The sequence below is a fragment of the Echinops telfairi genome, unplaced genomic scaffold (assembly GCF_000313985.2).
Source record: "Echinops telfairi isolate 266 unplaced genomic scaffold, ASM31398v2 ScPeMD7_23;HRSCAF=83, whole genome shotgun sequence".
Taxonomy (NCBI): domain Eukaryota; kingdom Metazoa; phylum Chordata; class Mammalia; order Afrosoricida; family Tenrecidae; genus Echinops; species Echinops telfairi.
The window spans coordinates 31,741,111-31,757,022 of record NW_022103920.1 but is presented as its reverse complement, the minus strand read 5'-3'; the positions used below and the strand labels follow the sequence as shown (position 1 = coordinate 31,757,022).

The 15,912-nt window shown below is 39.8% G+C and overlaps 1 protein-coding gene across 2 annotated transcripts in view; it reads right to left on the bottom strand.

Moving 5' to 3' along the window:
* PPP1R3A (protein phosphatase 1 regulatory subunit 3A) overlaps positions 1-14,785 on the bottom strand; it is a 52,409-nt gene extending 37,624 nt beyond the window's left edge. Inside the window, exons 1-2 of one of the 2 annotated variants that reach the window (XM_045289027.1) lie at positions 14,338-14,519; positions 13,977-14,059 (exon numbers count right to left, since the gene is read on the bottom strand). In XM_045289027.1, coding sequence (XP_045144962.1) covers positions 13,977-14,059; positions 14,338-14,448 — 194 coding nt within the window. In that variant the 5' untranslated portion in view covers positions 14,449-14,519. Of the gene's footprint in view, positions 1-13,976 lie in introns of both variants that reach the window. The other variant, XM_004702574.2, reaches the window with a different exon arrangement.
* Between the last annotated feature and the right edge of the window lie 1,127 nt (positions 14,786-15,912).

Below are 15,912 nucleotides of genomic sequence, written 5' to 3'. Positions count from 1 at the left end.
TGATACAAAAAACATGAAATACCTGAATTTATGTTTGAGGGCAAATGGAAATTTGAATCCTCCTCATATTATTAAATGGAAATAAGAAGCCTCTGAATTATCACTCAATTCACCTTCCCACCACATGAGGTATTTTTGTATGTGCATGATACTAATTTCTTGGTCTATGTTGCTGTAAAATATTGTCAGAGCATGCTTATGAAAACAGTTTTGTGGACATGAGTGGACAAAAAATTCAAACTGACACATTATTTTGTATATTTACTCTAGGTATGCACACCTATCCACACACAAATGTACAATTTAAGTGAAAAATCTAGAATATATGGCTAAGCTCCCAAAAGGTCATGGAAGAATGGAATGAAAATATAATAAAATTTCCACACAAGCATTTGAAGTCTCCTCATAAATGTGTGCATTTTTCCCACACACAGTTGTGTTCAAATCATTTCTAAAGAGACAGTATTTTTATACTGTTCATTATGTTCAATTTCCTAACTAAATTATCAACTATTGCATTAGCTATCCTAGCCCCCCGCATATTTTTTCTCATTGGAACAAACAGCTCTCCGAGAAAATTGTGCACACACATACCCCCACACAGCCCAGAAATCCAATGTATATTCAAATTAATGCTCCTTGTTGACGCAATCTGAAACTTTTCTCTAAAAAAGATAGGATCACAGCCCATTTAACCTTTAGTTCATCTATATCACATTTGATTTTTATCAGAGTTTAGTGTATTCTCCGTGTCTTTTCGATGCCGCGCTTCCACAATTCCAGCCTCGACGGAAACTTTGTGGAAAAGTGCGGTCTCCAGTAGGGCTGACTTGACGTCCCGCTGACGACGTGACTGGGGTCTGGGTCTCTCATTCTCCATTATGAGACAGCACCGGGGGCTTCACAAACGTCAGATACGGCTCTTTCTCCATAGGGTTAAGGAATAAACTGGATGAATTTAAGTGCTTTTCGCTTTCTGAGTTTTGAAAGGAGGTCTCTTCCACTTCTCTGGTTCCCAAAGAATATTCCATCCTGATCTGGATGTCTCTCATGTCAATCATACCTACAATTCTGAGCGTTAAGCAGGGAAGAAGGGGAGAACTCCTTGCCTAGCCTTTCATTAACCGGCTGAGCTGCCCCTGCTAGCTCAGTGCTGGCAGTGATGGGCCTGCAATAGCTCTGTGATTGACCCCATAAGAGACCCAGTACGTGCTGTGCTTACCTTCTCTAACCTTTGTAGTAAAACACTACAAAGTAGGTTACAAGTTAGGACCTCAGGGGCAAATCTAAAGTTATTGGAGTTATTTGACGTGGGAAATAGAAATCACTGACAGAAACAATATGTCTGTTTAACTTTAAAGGAAGTGGATAGGGACATTAATGTTTCATTCAACCGAGAATCATAGTAAGTGGGTGTATAGATTAAAGACACAGAGCTTCCTGATCGAACATGTTACTGACAAATACCATCTTTGCAGGAGATGATCACAAAGAAAATACAGAAGCACTTGGCATGGGTGTTTGTCAGAATCAGCCTGTCGGAAACGAAGTATGAAATTACATGGTGTGTTCTACAGTAATTTAGTTCAATGAAAACACTCCTAAAAATCATCAAATGCTGTTTTACTTTGGAAACAGGTTATAATTTGATTTAAACTAAACACAATAATGTCATGCACATTTTGAAGGTTATATGTGTGAAGACAATATTCTTTCTTTTGGCCGTACCTGACTGTGGTTTTAGAAATCTGTGCAATTCCTTTATGGGAAAATACTTAAAAGCTTAGAAATGATAGCAATGTATTCTATGTTGACATATGATAATATCCAGATGTTATAATATAATGCATATCACTCATATAGTATAAAATGTATAAATATCAATCTTCAAAAGAAGATATTAGTATGAGCATTTGTCCAGATTCATTCATATCATATATAGCTTAGGAAGCTGGATTTGGCCTAAGTAGTTCTATGTGATTCATAAACATGTAATTCACAATAATTTTTTAAGAATGAAGATTAGTTTGGGATTTTTCTTATAGATTTAAGGTTAATAGTTTGTATCTTGGCTCAATTCTGTACAACAAATCAGAATGCCATCAGTGTTAAATGGTAGGAAATTAGTTTCCCATATTCAGAAAAAGTGTCTTATCATTCAGCATGCCTCACACATATCAAGAGGGGGAGAAGGGTTGGCCTTTTCTACAACTGAAACTTTTAGAGGATAGGTAGAATTCAGATCCACAGCTGCACATAGGATGAGCATTATTGTCTTACACATGCTGAAATTCCATTTATATCATGAACAGCTTTGATGTTATAGCACTGGGAGACCATTTTCTGAACCCCTTGCGGAATAGGGAATGTTGAAATTATCTAAGATAGATTTGTTTAAGGTACAATTGGTCTCTTGTCACTACACAATGCAGTATAACAGTGCCGTTTAGCAATTTATTTCTATTTGTCATAGAACCTTTAAACAGCAGGATGGCACAATTAAGACTTCAAAACCAGTCATTATTTATCTGGAGAATAACACTATCATGCCGGGAAAACCAAAGAGAGCTAGCAGAGAAGCAGAATAAAAGCCAAGAAGGTGTAGAGGTACATCGATCCTGAGCGGCTTTTCCTTGTCTATACAGAGGTGTGGAACAGAGAATGTTTACAACAGAGGAACGGGCAAAAGGCAACGGTTTATATTTTCTTAGGAGAAAAGAAACATGCAAACTTTAATTCTATTTTATTGTCATCAATATAAATGACTGATAGGGTGATTTGTTTTTTTCCCACCAACTTAAGAGCTCAAATCAACAGATATTCAGAACCTTCCACAATTATTTCTTCCTTCCTTCAGTATTTGACCAGTGCCATTAATTAATAATAAGCCAAGTTCCACTACTAAATTTCCATGCAATCATTCTGATTTTTCTTCTCCTCTGAATGAAAGGCTAATGAGATGGAAAATAGCAAGACAGTTATGTGTATGGATATACAGAGCAGCAGAGACAAAGGGCAGCCAAAGATTCTACTTAAAACACCAAGTGTTTTAGAAGACAATTATGTGGGCAAAAAGGAGTGGATAAGAATTATAAGCATGCCCCTCAGAATAGCAGTATCATTGTACAGGTTCACAGGCTTAAGGTTACATTTTAAAATAAATGGGGTGGTGGTGGTGGTGTATGTTCAAGCCAACTTAATTTTATTATAAAGTGAAACAAATAATGGATTTCAAGATCCACTCATTAACACAATAGACTAGCTATCTAATGCTCAGTTTTCTTAGTTTCCACATAAAATGTCATCTTACGAACATACATATAGTAATTTACCTTGGGGTTGGTGGGGGAGTTGTGACAAAAAATCGTTATCTCAATCTTATGACCAGGTGATGTTTCAAAGGATACTTGAGATTCAGAAATGTTGGAATTTGGAGATACTTTTTGTCCATAGAAGTAATAAATAAATAAATAAATAAAAGAAGTAATAACATAAAAGTTAGATTCCCTAGTTAATGTTCAAAGGGTAATTAAATTCCTAATATCACTAAATTTTAGATTACTTGTATTAGCCTCAGTCCTGTTATTAGGAATAATAATGAGGAAGAAAAACATAATTCATTAACCGTGGACATAGAACTAACCATCAACAATACTTTAAAATATGGAATTTATTACCAATGCTACCCATACTACCATTCTGAGTATATACAAAATGTCATCAACTGAGTTACCTAATTAGGGGGGGGAAGTGTCATTCCCACTGCACAACTGGATGAAGTGGATTTTAAAAATGTCCTGTGTCCAAGTTCATACAGGGAGTTGTTGGCCCCTGACACAAAGGAACTCCATGCCATTGGAAATTCCCAAATTGCCTTATTTTAAAACTCTGGCTATTTCCAATAAACTTCACTATTTTTAAAACTCCCTCTCCCCAACCATCATTCCTTTACAAACCCCACAGCATACATGCATATGCGCACACACACACAAACACACTCACATGCACATGTACTCACTAACACACACACACTCTCACACACACACACACACACACACACACACGATCTCACATGCTCACACGCACACACACACACTCACTCCTGACCTCCAGAGTACTTGTACTCCATGAAGTCCTTCCGATGGTCCTGAGCTCAAAGCTGCCTTGCATCTTATAGGGCTCTCTTCCAGAATTTGATCTATTGCCCTGATCCAACAACAAATCCCTTTTGTGCTACTTATTGAGCAGGATTGGTATAAAACAGAGATCGCCCCTTCATATGTACGTAAAGGAAGGTCCCTACAACCCACTACCGTTGAGTCCGTTCTGCTTCACAGTGACCCCACAGGGCAGGATAGAACTGACCCTGTGGATTTCTAAGACTAGTATTATTGCTAATATCAGATGGATCTTAACTCAAAGCAGAGAACACCAGAAATATGTTTACTTGTGTTTAATTGACTATGCCAAGCCATTCCCTATGTGGATCAAAGCAAACGCTGGAGAGCCTGGAGAAGGATGGGAATTCCAGAACACTTCATTGTACTCATGAGGAACTTGTACATGAGTTAAGAGGCAGTTGTGCAAACAGAACAAGAGAATACTGTATGGTTTAATTTCATGAAAGGTATGTGTCAGGGTTGTATCTCCTCACCATACTTATCCAATCTGTATGTTGAGCAGACAATCAGATTAATTGAATTATATGAGGAAGAGTGGATTGGAGGATTGGAGGAATATTATTAACAAGCTTCAATATGTGGATGACACAACTTTACTTCCTGAAAGTGAGAAGGAATTGAGGCACTTGCTGATGAAGATCAAGGATTGCAGCCTTCAGTATGGATTACAACTTGGTGTAAAGAAGACCCAAATCCTTGCAACTAGACCAACAGGTCACATCATGATCAATAGAGGAAAGATTGAAGTTCGCAGGATTCTGTCTCCTTTGGATCCACAGTCGGTGTTCACTGAAGCAGCGGTCCAGAGATTACATGGTGCATTGCACTGGGTAAATCTGCTGCACAAGCCCTCTTCAGCATGTTGAGAATCAGGGCAGTGACTTTGAGTACTAAGGTGTACTAGACCCAAGCCTGGTATTTTAAATCACCTCATGTGCATATGAAAGTTGGACATTGCATAAGGAAGAACAACAATCTTGATCCACTTGAATTATGATGCTGGTAAAAAATATTGAAAAATACGATGGACTACCAAAAGAACAAACAAACGCATCTTGGAAACACAGCCAGAATTCTCCTTAGAGGCAAAATGGTGAGACTGTGGTCCCACGTACTTCGGATGTGTTGTCAGGAGACACCAGGGACTGGTCAGACAAAGTAGAAGGGCCATGAGAAGGAGGGAGGTCCTCAAGGAGATGGATTGGCACAGCGGCTGCAACAGTGGGCTTGCGTGCCGGAATGATTGTGAGGATGCCATAGAACCGGGCCGGCTTTGTTCTGTTGTGCACTAGGAATCAGAACCGACTTGATGGCACTTAACAATAACAACTCTTCATGGGAGAAAACCTAGTCTTTCTCTCAAGGAGAGGTTGTGGTTTCAAACTGCTGACCTTGTTGTTAGCTGCCCAAGGCATAACCAGTGCATATATTGTGCTGCTCAAGAATCTAATGGTATACTACCACCCAGGTGCACACGTGGTTTGTTGTGCATTCGTAACTGAAAAGTTATCCACTCGAACTCACCCAGCAGCACAGAGATTGAAAGCCCAGACACTCTGCTTCCATAAAGATGGTAAGCAGCTCCCCTCTGTAACACGTGAGTTGAAATCCACTAGACAGCAATAGACTAAATAAAAGAACACATAGGTTTATGTGTGAGTGTGTGTGTGTACAGTCATGTGCTGCATAGCATCTGTTCAAGCAATATCCAAATGCACATACGTTTGCAGTCCCGTAAGGTGATAATAGAGTTCAGAAATTCCAAGCAGAGAACAGTACATAATGGACACAACAAATTCCCACCTACCACACCGGTGTCTCAGCTCTCTGATAGCCAACATGATCAAGTTGCCAGATATGTAATAGTACAGTACATATACAACCTACAATACGTGTCTCGATACTCAAAATAAATGCTTATTATCTTGACTTATGTATGTACTGTACTATACTTCCTTTCTAAAAATTTGACCCTCTACCGGTGTGTTTTGAGTTGTAGGTAGCAACATTCAACCTCAGGTACCACATGTCCCTGGAGTGTTGTAGTTTTGTTTGAAACTAGCTCGTCTGCCACAAAGGAATTGAAGTCCATTTCCATTTTACTTTTTCTCCTTTAATAACCACCAATACCAGTGTTTGGGTCTCCTGAGTAAGAGTGTTGTAGTTTTATCTCTCTGTTTAATTTTATTTATCACGGTTCCCAACACAGCCAAACTAGTATCGGTGAAAGCAGCAGCAAGAAGCCAAAGCAAACTATGAATTGGGGAGTGAAGCCAACAGCTGTTAAACAACACAATGGTGGAACACTCGGTGGTTGTGATTGGTTGTGATTCAGGCACGTCCACTCAACAGTCACAACTGTACTCAAAAACAAAGAAATCCCCAAGCTGTTGAAGGATTGGCTTCCCAGAAAGGTACTAGTCTAGCAAAAGGTGAAAAAAAACCAGTATCAGATACAGGAAAACTAGTCATGTGGCTTGAGGATGAAACACAGAAGCAAATCCCTCCGCATTTTGAAGATCACCGTGAATGCGCAGAACTGTTCAAAGTGCTGATAGAAAAGGCAGAACCAGATGACATTATTGTGCTCACATATCACTTAAAACCTGTAACATCCCATTTCACAGAACATATATTGGACCTTTGGCTCAAAGGCAGTGGTTCTTTTATAGTGGTCCTTAGGCAAGGATATATTTGCTTTATATAAGTGTGTGTGTATTTATATATATATTCCATTATCTTTTCATTTTACTTATCCACAAGCTTTCTGAAACTCTTCATGTGTCAGGCAAGTGTACACAGGGAGCTGTCAGAGTATAGGGATATCGTCACTGACAGTGAGTCCAGTCGGACTCATGGTGCCCATAGGTTAGCGCAGAACTGGCCTTGGGAGTTTCTGACACAGTCCCTCTTCTCTCTTTTTTTAAAGCAGTTTTATTGGCACATCATCCACATATTGTACAATTCAATTGTTCAAGCATTCTAGACGAGAACACCTCATCTTTCTCCTGAGCAGTGGCTGGGGGCTTCGAACTGCTGACTTTGCAGTAGCCGCCCAAGATCTATGGTTATGCCACCAGGGCATATGGAGAGTATTTAAATAAAGCCTGATAGGATGCTGAATCAGGCCCACCTCAGGTGATTGCTCCTGAGGTCATTTCTGTTGCATTAGGCCTGTTGAGGTGTTGGGGTGAAAACAGAACAGGAACAAGATCCAAAATAACAGAATTGGAAGAAGGTCAAAAGTTAATTTGTCCCCATCCACAATAGTGGCATCTTTTTTTTGGGGGGTGGGTAGGGAGGGAAGGGTGCATGGAGCTTCTCTGGCTCAGATTCTTTGGACCTGCTCCACTTTTCCAAGCAGCATATGGACTTCAGTATGGAAGCTGGGCTTATTGAGATCACAAAAGATCCGTTTGAGGCAAGGCACCTACCGTGCCTCCTTTCAGCCGGAGCTTGAGAGAAACCCTGAATGATGACATCCCTCTGGAGCCCCTTCTCTCAGTAGAGGTTTGAATCGACCCTGGGGAAAGTCATATTTATATGCAGAAGGGTTTGGATGCCAAAAAATCAAGGCGCCAAGAAGGATGCCTGGCGGATCTCCAAAGAAACTCTAAGCTAGTTGGCTCTTTGCTGTCAACTAGCTGGCAGCTTCGAAGCAGTCTTCTTGATGGGTCATATGCAGCTGTGTTTTATGTTGCTCTTAAACAGACCTGGCTTCCACAATTCATGTGGATTCAAAAGGACTTGGTTAAGGAGCGCATTAGGACGCAACAACCTGCTGGGGCTATTTACACCCCTCTGGACTTCTTCCAGGCCCTAGCATAGACTGAGACTGTAACTTCAGGAAGGAAGTGGTACATGGAACCTGGCTGTTCTTATATCCTCGTTTCCAATGCTGTTCTTGGCCTCCTGTTAATGATTTTACCACCGTGACAGATACATTCTCAGTATTCATAAAAGTATGCTTTATAAAGGCTATTTTCTCTGTTCTATTCCTAAATGTGTCTATCTCTCGACTAGGAAATGGAATCCTCGTCACTTTTCTCCTTTAGTACTCACCTCTTTTAGGAATTCCTTTTCCTTTACCTGTCCAAATCATAAATACCATAGAACAGTTATATGATGTTGGGGTTTTTTTCCCCCCAAAACAATAAATTGGTTTCACTCAATAAAAAACAACAGCAGAAGAAGTCAGCTTGTGTACCCAACAGTCAGCCGCTGTTCGGAAAGGCTCGGGTGAGAAACACACTCTCCTTGCCAGCCTCTCTGCTCAGGTATGCGTCACAAATTCTAGAACATGTAAAGTGCACTGTACGTCGCTAGTATTTCATTTTCTATCCACGCGTCTCTTAGAGACCCCGGTAACCTGAGCTTGCCTTGCTATTTCTCTCTCTCTCTCTCTCTTTCTCTCTCTCGTGCTTTGTCCCTCTCAGGTGCAGGGTGATGGTCTTCCTGGGGGCCTCTTGGTCACACGTGTTTCGTTTCCAGCCACGTCTCCCAGTTGGATACCATCTGATACCCACACTCTCTCCATAAGCATTTGTTGAACGCATTTGGAAACTTGAGTACTGAAATCTCTGAAGTCTGCCTCACAGACTCGGAGCAAGCCTACATGGCGGAGTAGAACTGCTCCTGGGGTTTCCTAGACTTTATTCCTTTACAGGAGCAGACAGTCTGCTCTTTCTCTCCCAGAGCACTTGGTGGGTTTGTACCACTGACCTTGTGGTGAATAGGTCAAGGTTAACAGCTCAACCCATTAGCCACTAGAACTCAAGGGATCTCCATGAGTCATAATTTATGGCAGTGAGTTTGGTTTCTTGAGTTAATGAAGGGAAAAGACTGCAAGTCCAAGAATCAGGAAATTAGCTGCACAAGATTTGGGAATGATGATGATACTTATGGTAACTGACCTGATGAGTGTAGGAAACATGCTGAGCGCTCTGCTAAACCCAACCCACTGCCATCGAGGGGATTCCAACTTATAGCAACCGCATGTGCCAGAGTAGAGCTGCCCCTTTGGGTGTCTGGCGCTGTAAATCTTTAGGAGAGCAGAAAGTCTCCTCGTTTCACCACAGAGCAGCTAATGGATTTGAACTGCTGACCTTGTGGCTACCATACCAACGAGTGACTCACCAAGCACCAGGACTCCTTTGAAAGGATAATCGCATTTCACTTTAGTCATTACACTGCTGGCACCATTGTATCATTACCCCTACTTTACAGATGAATAAACTGAGCCCATGGAAAGCAAAGGAAGGTGTCCTTGGCCACACAGGTAACCCATCCCCACTACCATTGAGACAATGCTGACTCATAGTAGCCCTATAGGTCAGAGTAGAATTGCCCCTTGGCTTTTCTGAGGCTGAAAATCCATGTCGGTGCAGACAGCTTCTTCTCTCCCATGGAGCTGCTGGTGGAGTTGAACATCTGGCCTCATGCTACGGGATTTATATGGGATAAAGTGTACCGAGTTTTCCCATGGTGTCTGGCACGCTGTGAGTTCTCAGTAACGTTAACCACTATGAGGAGCCATGGTGGCATAGTGGATTTACCTTGGGCTGCTAACCACAAGGCCAGATATATTTTACGGTTTAATATGCATGTTTAGTCTACACCAAAATTAAGGCTTTATTTCTTTTCCACCCCTTCTGGACTTCTATTCTTCATCTATAAAAAGTGGACATTTTAACCATTTCGATAATCTCTACTAGTTTTAAGATGAGTCATATATGAGATGAAACATTTTCAATAAAAACTACTGTTTGCTGAGTTTTACTTATTGACTAAAATCCTTCAAGAGATAGAGGAAAAGTCAAGATCCCTAAAAGAAAAACAGAACTTTGGGGCTAGTTGAGCCTTCCTAGATTATTTTTCTGATCTGATGCTAGAGTTGGTCTGTTTGTTTGTTTGTTTTTTATATTATATTCTCACTCAACTCCCTGCTGTAGAGTTTATTCCAACTCACAGCAGCCCTCTCGGGCAGGGAAAAGTGCCCTGTGGGTTTCCTAGACTGTAAATCTTTCTGAGGGTGGAAAGGCCTATCTTTCTCACAAGGAGCAGCTGGTGGTTTCAAACTTCTGACCTTGCAGTTAGTAGCCCAATGCTAACCCACTATGCCACGAGGGCTCCTCTGAGTGGTTAACATTTACTGAAAACGTACAGTGTTCCAGACAGCATGGGAAAACTCGGTATACCTTATCTCATATAAATCCCATAGATGAGGCTGTCCCAGGACTCCCAATAAACAGATGAGGAAACCAGCCAATCTTAACTTCCTCAGTATCACACAGCGAGGATTTGAGGAGCTTGGACTCAAACTTTGGTATGTCTGAGTCTGGAAACTTGGACTTTAACATTCAGATTGTATTGGTTTGAAGTGCTGCTTTTAGCTCATTTTTTTTTAACTATGTGCAACGTGATTCATATCAGTGTCATTTCTTTTTAAATAAAACCCCTGTGAGGCAAACCAGCAGTTTTCCTAGTTTGTTTGTTAGCACACGCCTCAGTGACGGAGATGTGATGACACTTACCAAGTGTCTTATGATGCATGCTTTTTGGAGTAATTAAATGCCTTTGGGTCACTCTCGGTCACATGCCCGTGAGTTACAAACTGCTCTCTATTTTTGTCCAAAGTGGATAGACTAACAGGTCTCAAAAGAAGATAGACAGCCCACAGCCCACTTCAACATGATTTGCAAACTGTGACTTAAAAAAAATCTCCATAGATAAAGCTTAGTACCCAAATCGGTGATTGACATAACAGAGATCCTACCTTGCTAAATGTGTTGCCACAGCTCGCTCTGTATTTATTAGAAGGGATTATTGACACTTTCTAAAGATACAATCTCAGACACCACACTAGGAAATTAACTTTGGTATTAGGAGGAATTGCAGTTAGATGTTATAGTTGACACTCGGATAGGCTAATTTTATTTTGACTGTGCCTTATACATTACTGTTACTCATCTTGTATGTATGAAGCAAAAATTCACATACATTTCTCATTTGTGTATAGCTTCTGGAAGAAGTAACCCCAATTATACTACACATGGATTGGGCAAATCTTCAAGAAAGATTCATTTACGTTCTCTATGTGTGTGAGGAGAGTTATGTTTTAGAAGATATGTATATATATATGCATATAGATATATTATCAAATAAACATAATTTATTTTTACTTAATCCAAGTGCACTTTTTATAAAACAACACGAACAAGGTGTGCTAGTTTCTCCTAACCAAATTCTTCACAGTGAATTCCACTGGAATATTCATTTAGAAATTTGATAATATTCTCTTGTATGAGTTTTAGAAATATTTGGAACCCTGTTGCATATAAATTATATCATAGGAAAGCTGTATAAATATTCTATTATGGCATATGCTGTTCTAAGGATCTGTCAGGATTTCCTTTATACACTCCATTTTGAGTGGTATATAAATCAGACCTAAAAATTCACATCAGACTGAAACTCAGCACAAAAAACCTCCTCCAGAGGCAAATGCTTTTTTTTTCCCTTCAAAATGTGGTTTGAATTATGTTGGTCATTTTTAAGTTATAGGAGTGCGGAGAATGTATTTGTGGTTTTCAAGGAGAGATTTTTTCCATTTTTATAACTCATTAGGAAACTTACAGGCCTTCAGACCATTTTGTGGTTTAGTTCTTCTCAGGTTTTTCCCCAAAGCAATATCATACTCTGAATGGTGTCTGCTATGAATCTGACGCTTACTGTTCTGAATACAAGTGCGCATATGGATACCTAGATGTAGCTGTATGTGAGACCCAGCTGACACTCAGAGACGTTCTGGTCATGTCACGACGAAGGGAGAAGATTAGCGCAGTCCGTTGTTCATTCTCTGTTCTTGGTACCACGTCAAGTGTGTGCTAAAAAAGGAATTCTCTCTCTATTCAGTAGTTCAGGGTGTGCTGCTTGGCATTTAAAGCTGTTGTCTTTAACCCGATGAAAACTCAAGCTTAGGCACTACTTCTTTTATGAATAGTGAGCGTTGGAGGCACAATGGTTAAAGCGCTCAGTTGCTACCCAAAATGTTGGCAGTTCAAATCTACTCTCTCCTTGCCGGGGAAACTGTGGCCATGTTGTTGTTGTAACGATTTGCAGCCTTGACTCCTGATGGGGCCGGAGCAGTTCTATGGGACCTCACTGAGGCTCCCTGAGCCGGAGCAGGCTCCGGGGCAGTGTGTTAGGTGAGGTCTTCTGGGGGCTTTGTGACACTACGCCTGGCTTAGTTCTGCTTTTCTGTAACACCTAGAGCAAGTGGCAAAATGTTTAATAGGTATTTGATGATGATTATTTCCTTTGCAAAGTATTTGATATGTGTATGTTTCTGTGCATAAATTAGCTGTGCCAAATAATGTTGAACGTATTCTGTCTGTATAGCTAATATGTAGCTTAAAATTTTCATACGCATATAAATTATTATTGTAGCATACATAGAAATCGTGATTATCTTCTCCTTCTTAATAGCATCAATTAAAAACTGAAGATATTTGATGTAGGCTAAGAAATTTGGTATAATTCACCAAGTTAATTAAGTCAATCTTTTAAATGATTTAAAAGGATAATGAAAATAGACACATGGCATATCACTGCATTGCTTCTACCTATATTCTATTTTAGTCATTAATGTATTGGACTAAGAAATTCAGAAGGCATTATCGGTGGCATTGAAATTGAAATTTTTCCCAGTGCTGTGTGAGATGTTCTCATTGAATTCTGCATAGAATCTGATTATCTTGATTTCCTTTTGACCATATGCCACTATTTTGGGTAAAGTCTAGTATCCTGGATTAAGGAAAATTCAGATGGACCAACCAGAGAATAGTCAAACATTTGTCTATTGCTGGTGGAATAATGAGGAATTTTCTATTGGGACATGCTGAAGCGCAGAAGGGTTATATCGTCTCCAGGATGGTTTGTCTACTAACCTAATGTCATGGAAATTAGCTTCTTCTATACAACAGAGAGGGTTTTGCTCCAGGTTTTTATTTTCCATATTAGCAGGAGATCAAGGTTAATAATGAGGGGTCACAAAGCTCAAATCCCTAATCTGCATAACTGAATAACTTTATTTCTATTTGGGTCATTTTTTTACTCCGTTCCACTTATTTCTACTAAATTATACCAACTTGTTTTCAATAATGTTCAATTTGGTTATAGATTATGAAATCTGATGTGGATGTCATACATCAAAAGCAAAAGACACCTTCCCATTCGTTTATCACTAAAGGCCTAGCCCTGACGTTTTAACTTAACATATATCATTTAAAATATCTCTGTGATTTACTAGTCATTCAGAAGTGTACTGCAGCTTTGGGGAGAAGTCAACAAATGTCTGAGCACTTGATACACCCTGAGGCACAGTTTCTATAGGAATCAGAAGTATTTCCAAGGAGAGCACTGACGCTTAAAAACAACAACAACAACATTGAAAATAAATAAAATTCAAATATCCAAACATCGGTTTTACATATGAAGAATCTAAATCTCATTACTTGATCTTCAGCACTTTATAGCTCATTAGACAAATAATAGACATAGGGTGCTCCCTCCCGTTCCTTACATGATATCCATATCCATTGTCTCCCATTTGAAGAGGTTGCAGTACAGTGCTATTGTTTGACATGCATTGGCCTTGTTAGAAACATAGCATCATTTTTTTAAATACAGAAAGCAGAAAACAATTTGAAAAGGACCATTTATGACAAAGCATTATATTAGTGAAAAAGCATTATATTATGAATAGTTAAAAAAAAAAGTAAGATATATCCTCACCTGGACTTAACCTTTAAGCAGCCTTTGATTTGTCTACTAGGTGCTTCTTCCAGTGGTTTTACAGGTTCCGGCTCTTGTTCTTTCTTTTGACAAACCAAAGTATAATTTACACCATTATTATTTGACCAAAATGTTCCAACAGAAGTTTCGTAACGTATACAAAACTCAACTCTACTGCCATCTTTTTGATATGGAGGGACTAAGGAAATCTTAAACGTGAACTGGTCAGTTTCCCCATCACATGAATTAGGGACATATTCAGCTAAGATGTCATAGTGTGTCTGCCAGTCATCTAAGGACATTCTCACATATACTAACTTCTCAAAAGAAATATTCAGAACTCGAATGATTCCTTTCATACTTGTAGACCCAGGGGCAAACTCTGTTGCTTCCAGAATTGCTTTCTGTCCTTGAAGTTGTTGCATAAGGTCTTCTTTTGAAGAAGGCAGGTCAAACATGGGACAGAAAACATATTCTTCTGCGTGGAAAATGCTTGTCCTTAAGTCAAAGTTGGTTGAAGAACTTGGTAATTCCCAGCAATCAAATTCTTTAACAGATACAAGATTGAATCCAAAGGTGTCAGCAAAGGAAACTCTTCTCAGACCTGAAGATGGGGTGTCCAGGTACATATCTTCAGAAGAATCAGAGCCACGTCTACTAGGCTGAGGGGAGTAACCGGGTTTGAAGGTAGTTTTAACATCCTCATCTTCAGAAAGAGAATCAGACAAATTAGGAACTTCTAAAAAGTTATCTTTGCTAATCTGATTAGGTTGCTCAGAAGGCTCCATTAGGCTCTCTGATCTTAAGGAAGAGAGATCTGTACAAGCAGTGGAGACTGATATTTGAGATCCTGTGGTTTAAAATAAGTATAATGTTACAGTTGACATTGCAAAAAGGAGTCAGCTCTATAAATAGGTCTGATGGCGTGTGAACTATGCTAGCCTGCCTCCAAAGCCCTTTAATATGATAGCATCTATGTTACTCTCGCCAGTATGTTTCAGACTCAACCCCCAGTTATTAAAACTGGATTTGTTTATGAGTCCAGCCCCAATGAGGATTTTGACATTATTTTTTCATCTACTGTGCCTGAAATGCTGAACTTTAGAAGAAAAAATATGGTATCACCAGCTGAAGTTACAAATAAAGCTTGAAATGTTCTTATGAAAGAAAATTAAATGTAGTTTCCCAACACTTCATCTGTGATTTCAATTATATCCACTCAGTAGAGCAGGCAAGGGGAGAGGGGGAGGATCTCATTCATACAGGTGAACATGTCCTGAGACTAGGATGCCACCATTGATCCAGAACTGAGAATGTAAAATGTGTGCCATGAACGAATTAAATAGGCTTGTTGAGAGTTCAGTAGGGAAGTACATGGTTTACACGGGGCAGAGATCCTTGGGAATAGACCATGAAAGGTGGATGGAATTGGAACATGTCGGGTTGGGTTAGAGTGGGGTGGATGTTCTAGGGGAAGACAGTCTGAGCGAAGCCTAGAACAAAGGATGTGTCACGTCCATCATTTAAACAGAGAAGGGTTCTGTCGAGGCGCTCTAGTGGTGCAATGGAGAAAGCATTCAAGCGCTAACTGAAAAGCTGCCAGTTCAAACCCACTAGCCAACCTGGAGGAAAGCTGTGGCAATCTCCAGAAAGAATTGCAGCCTAGGAAGGCGGGAAGGCAGTCCACTCTGTCCTTCGGGGTTGATGTGGCCACAATGCACCTGACAGCACTGGGTTTATTTTGCATTTGGAAGTATGCCTTCTTCTTCTTCTTCTTCTTTTTTTTTTTCATTTAACCATTGGAAATGAATATAAATATTGTGTTTCAGGCCTGAAAATACTTGTAGATAAAGGGGAGGCAGGCACATAAGTCAAATATTTTTATAGGATAAAGTGTTCATTTTTACAAAATTACGATTGTTTGATCTCAAAGCAG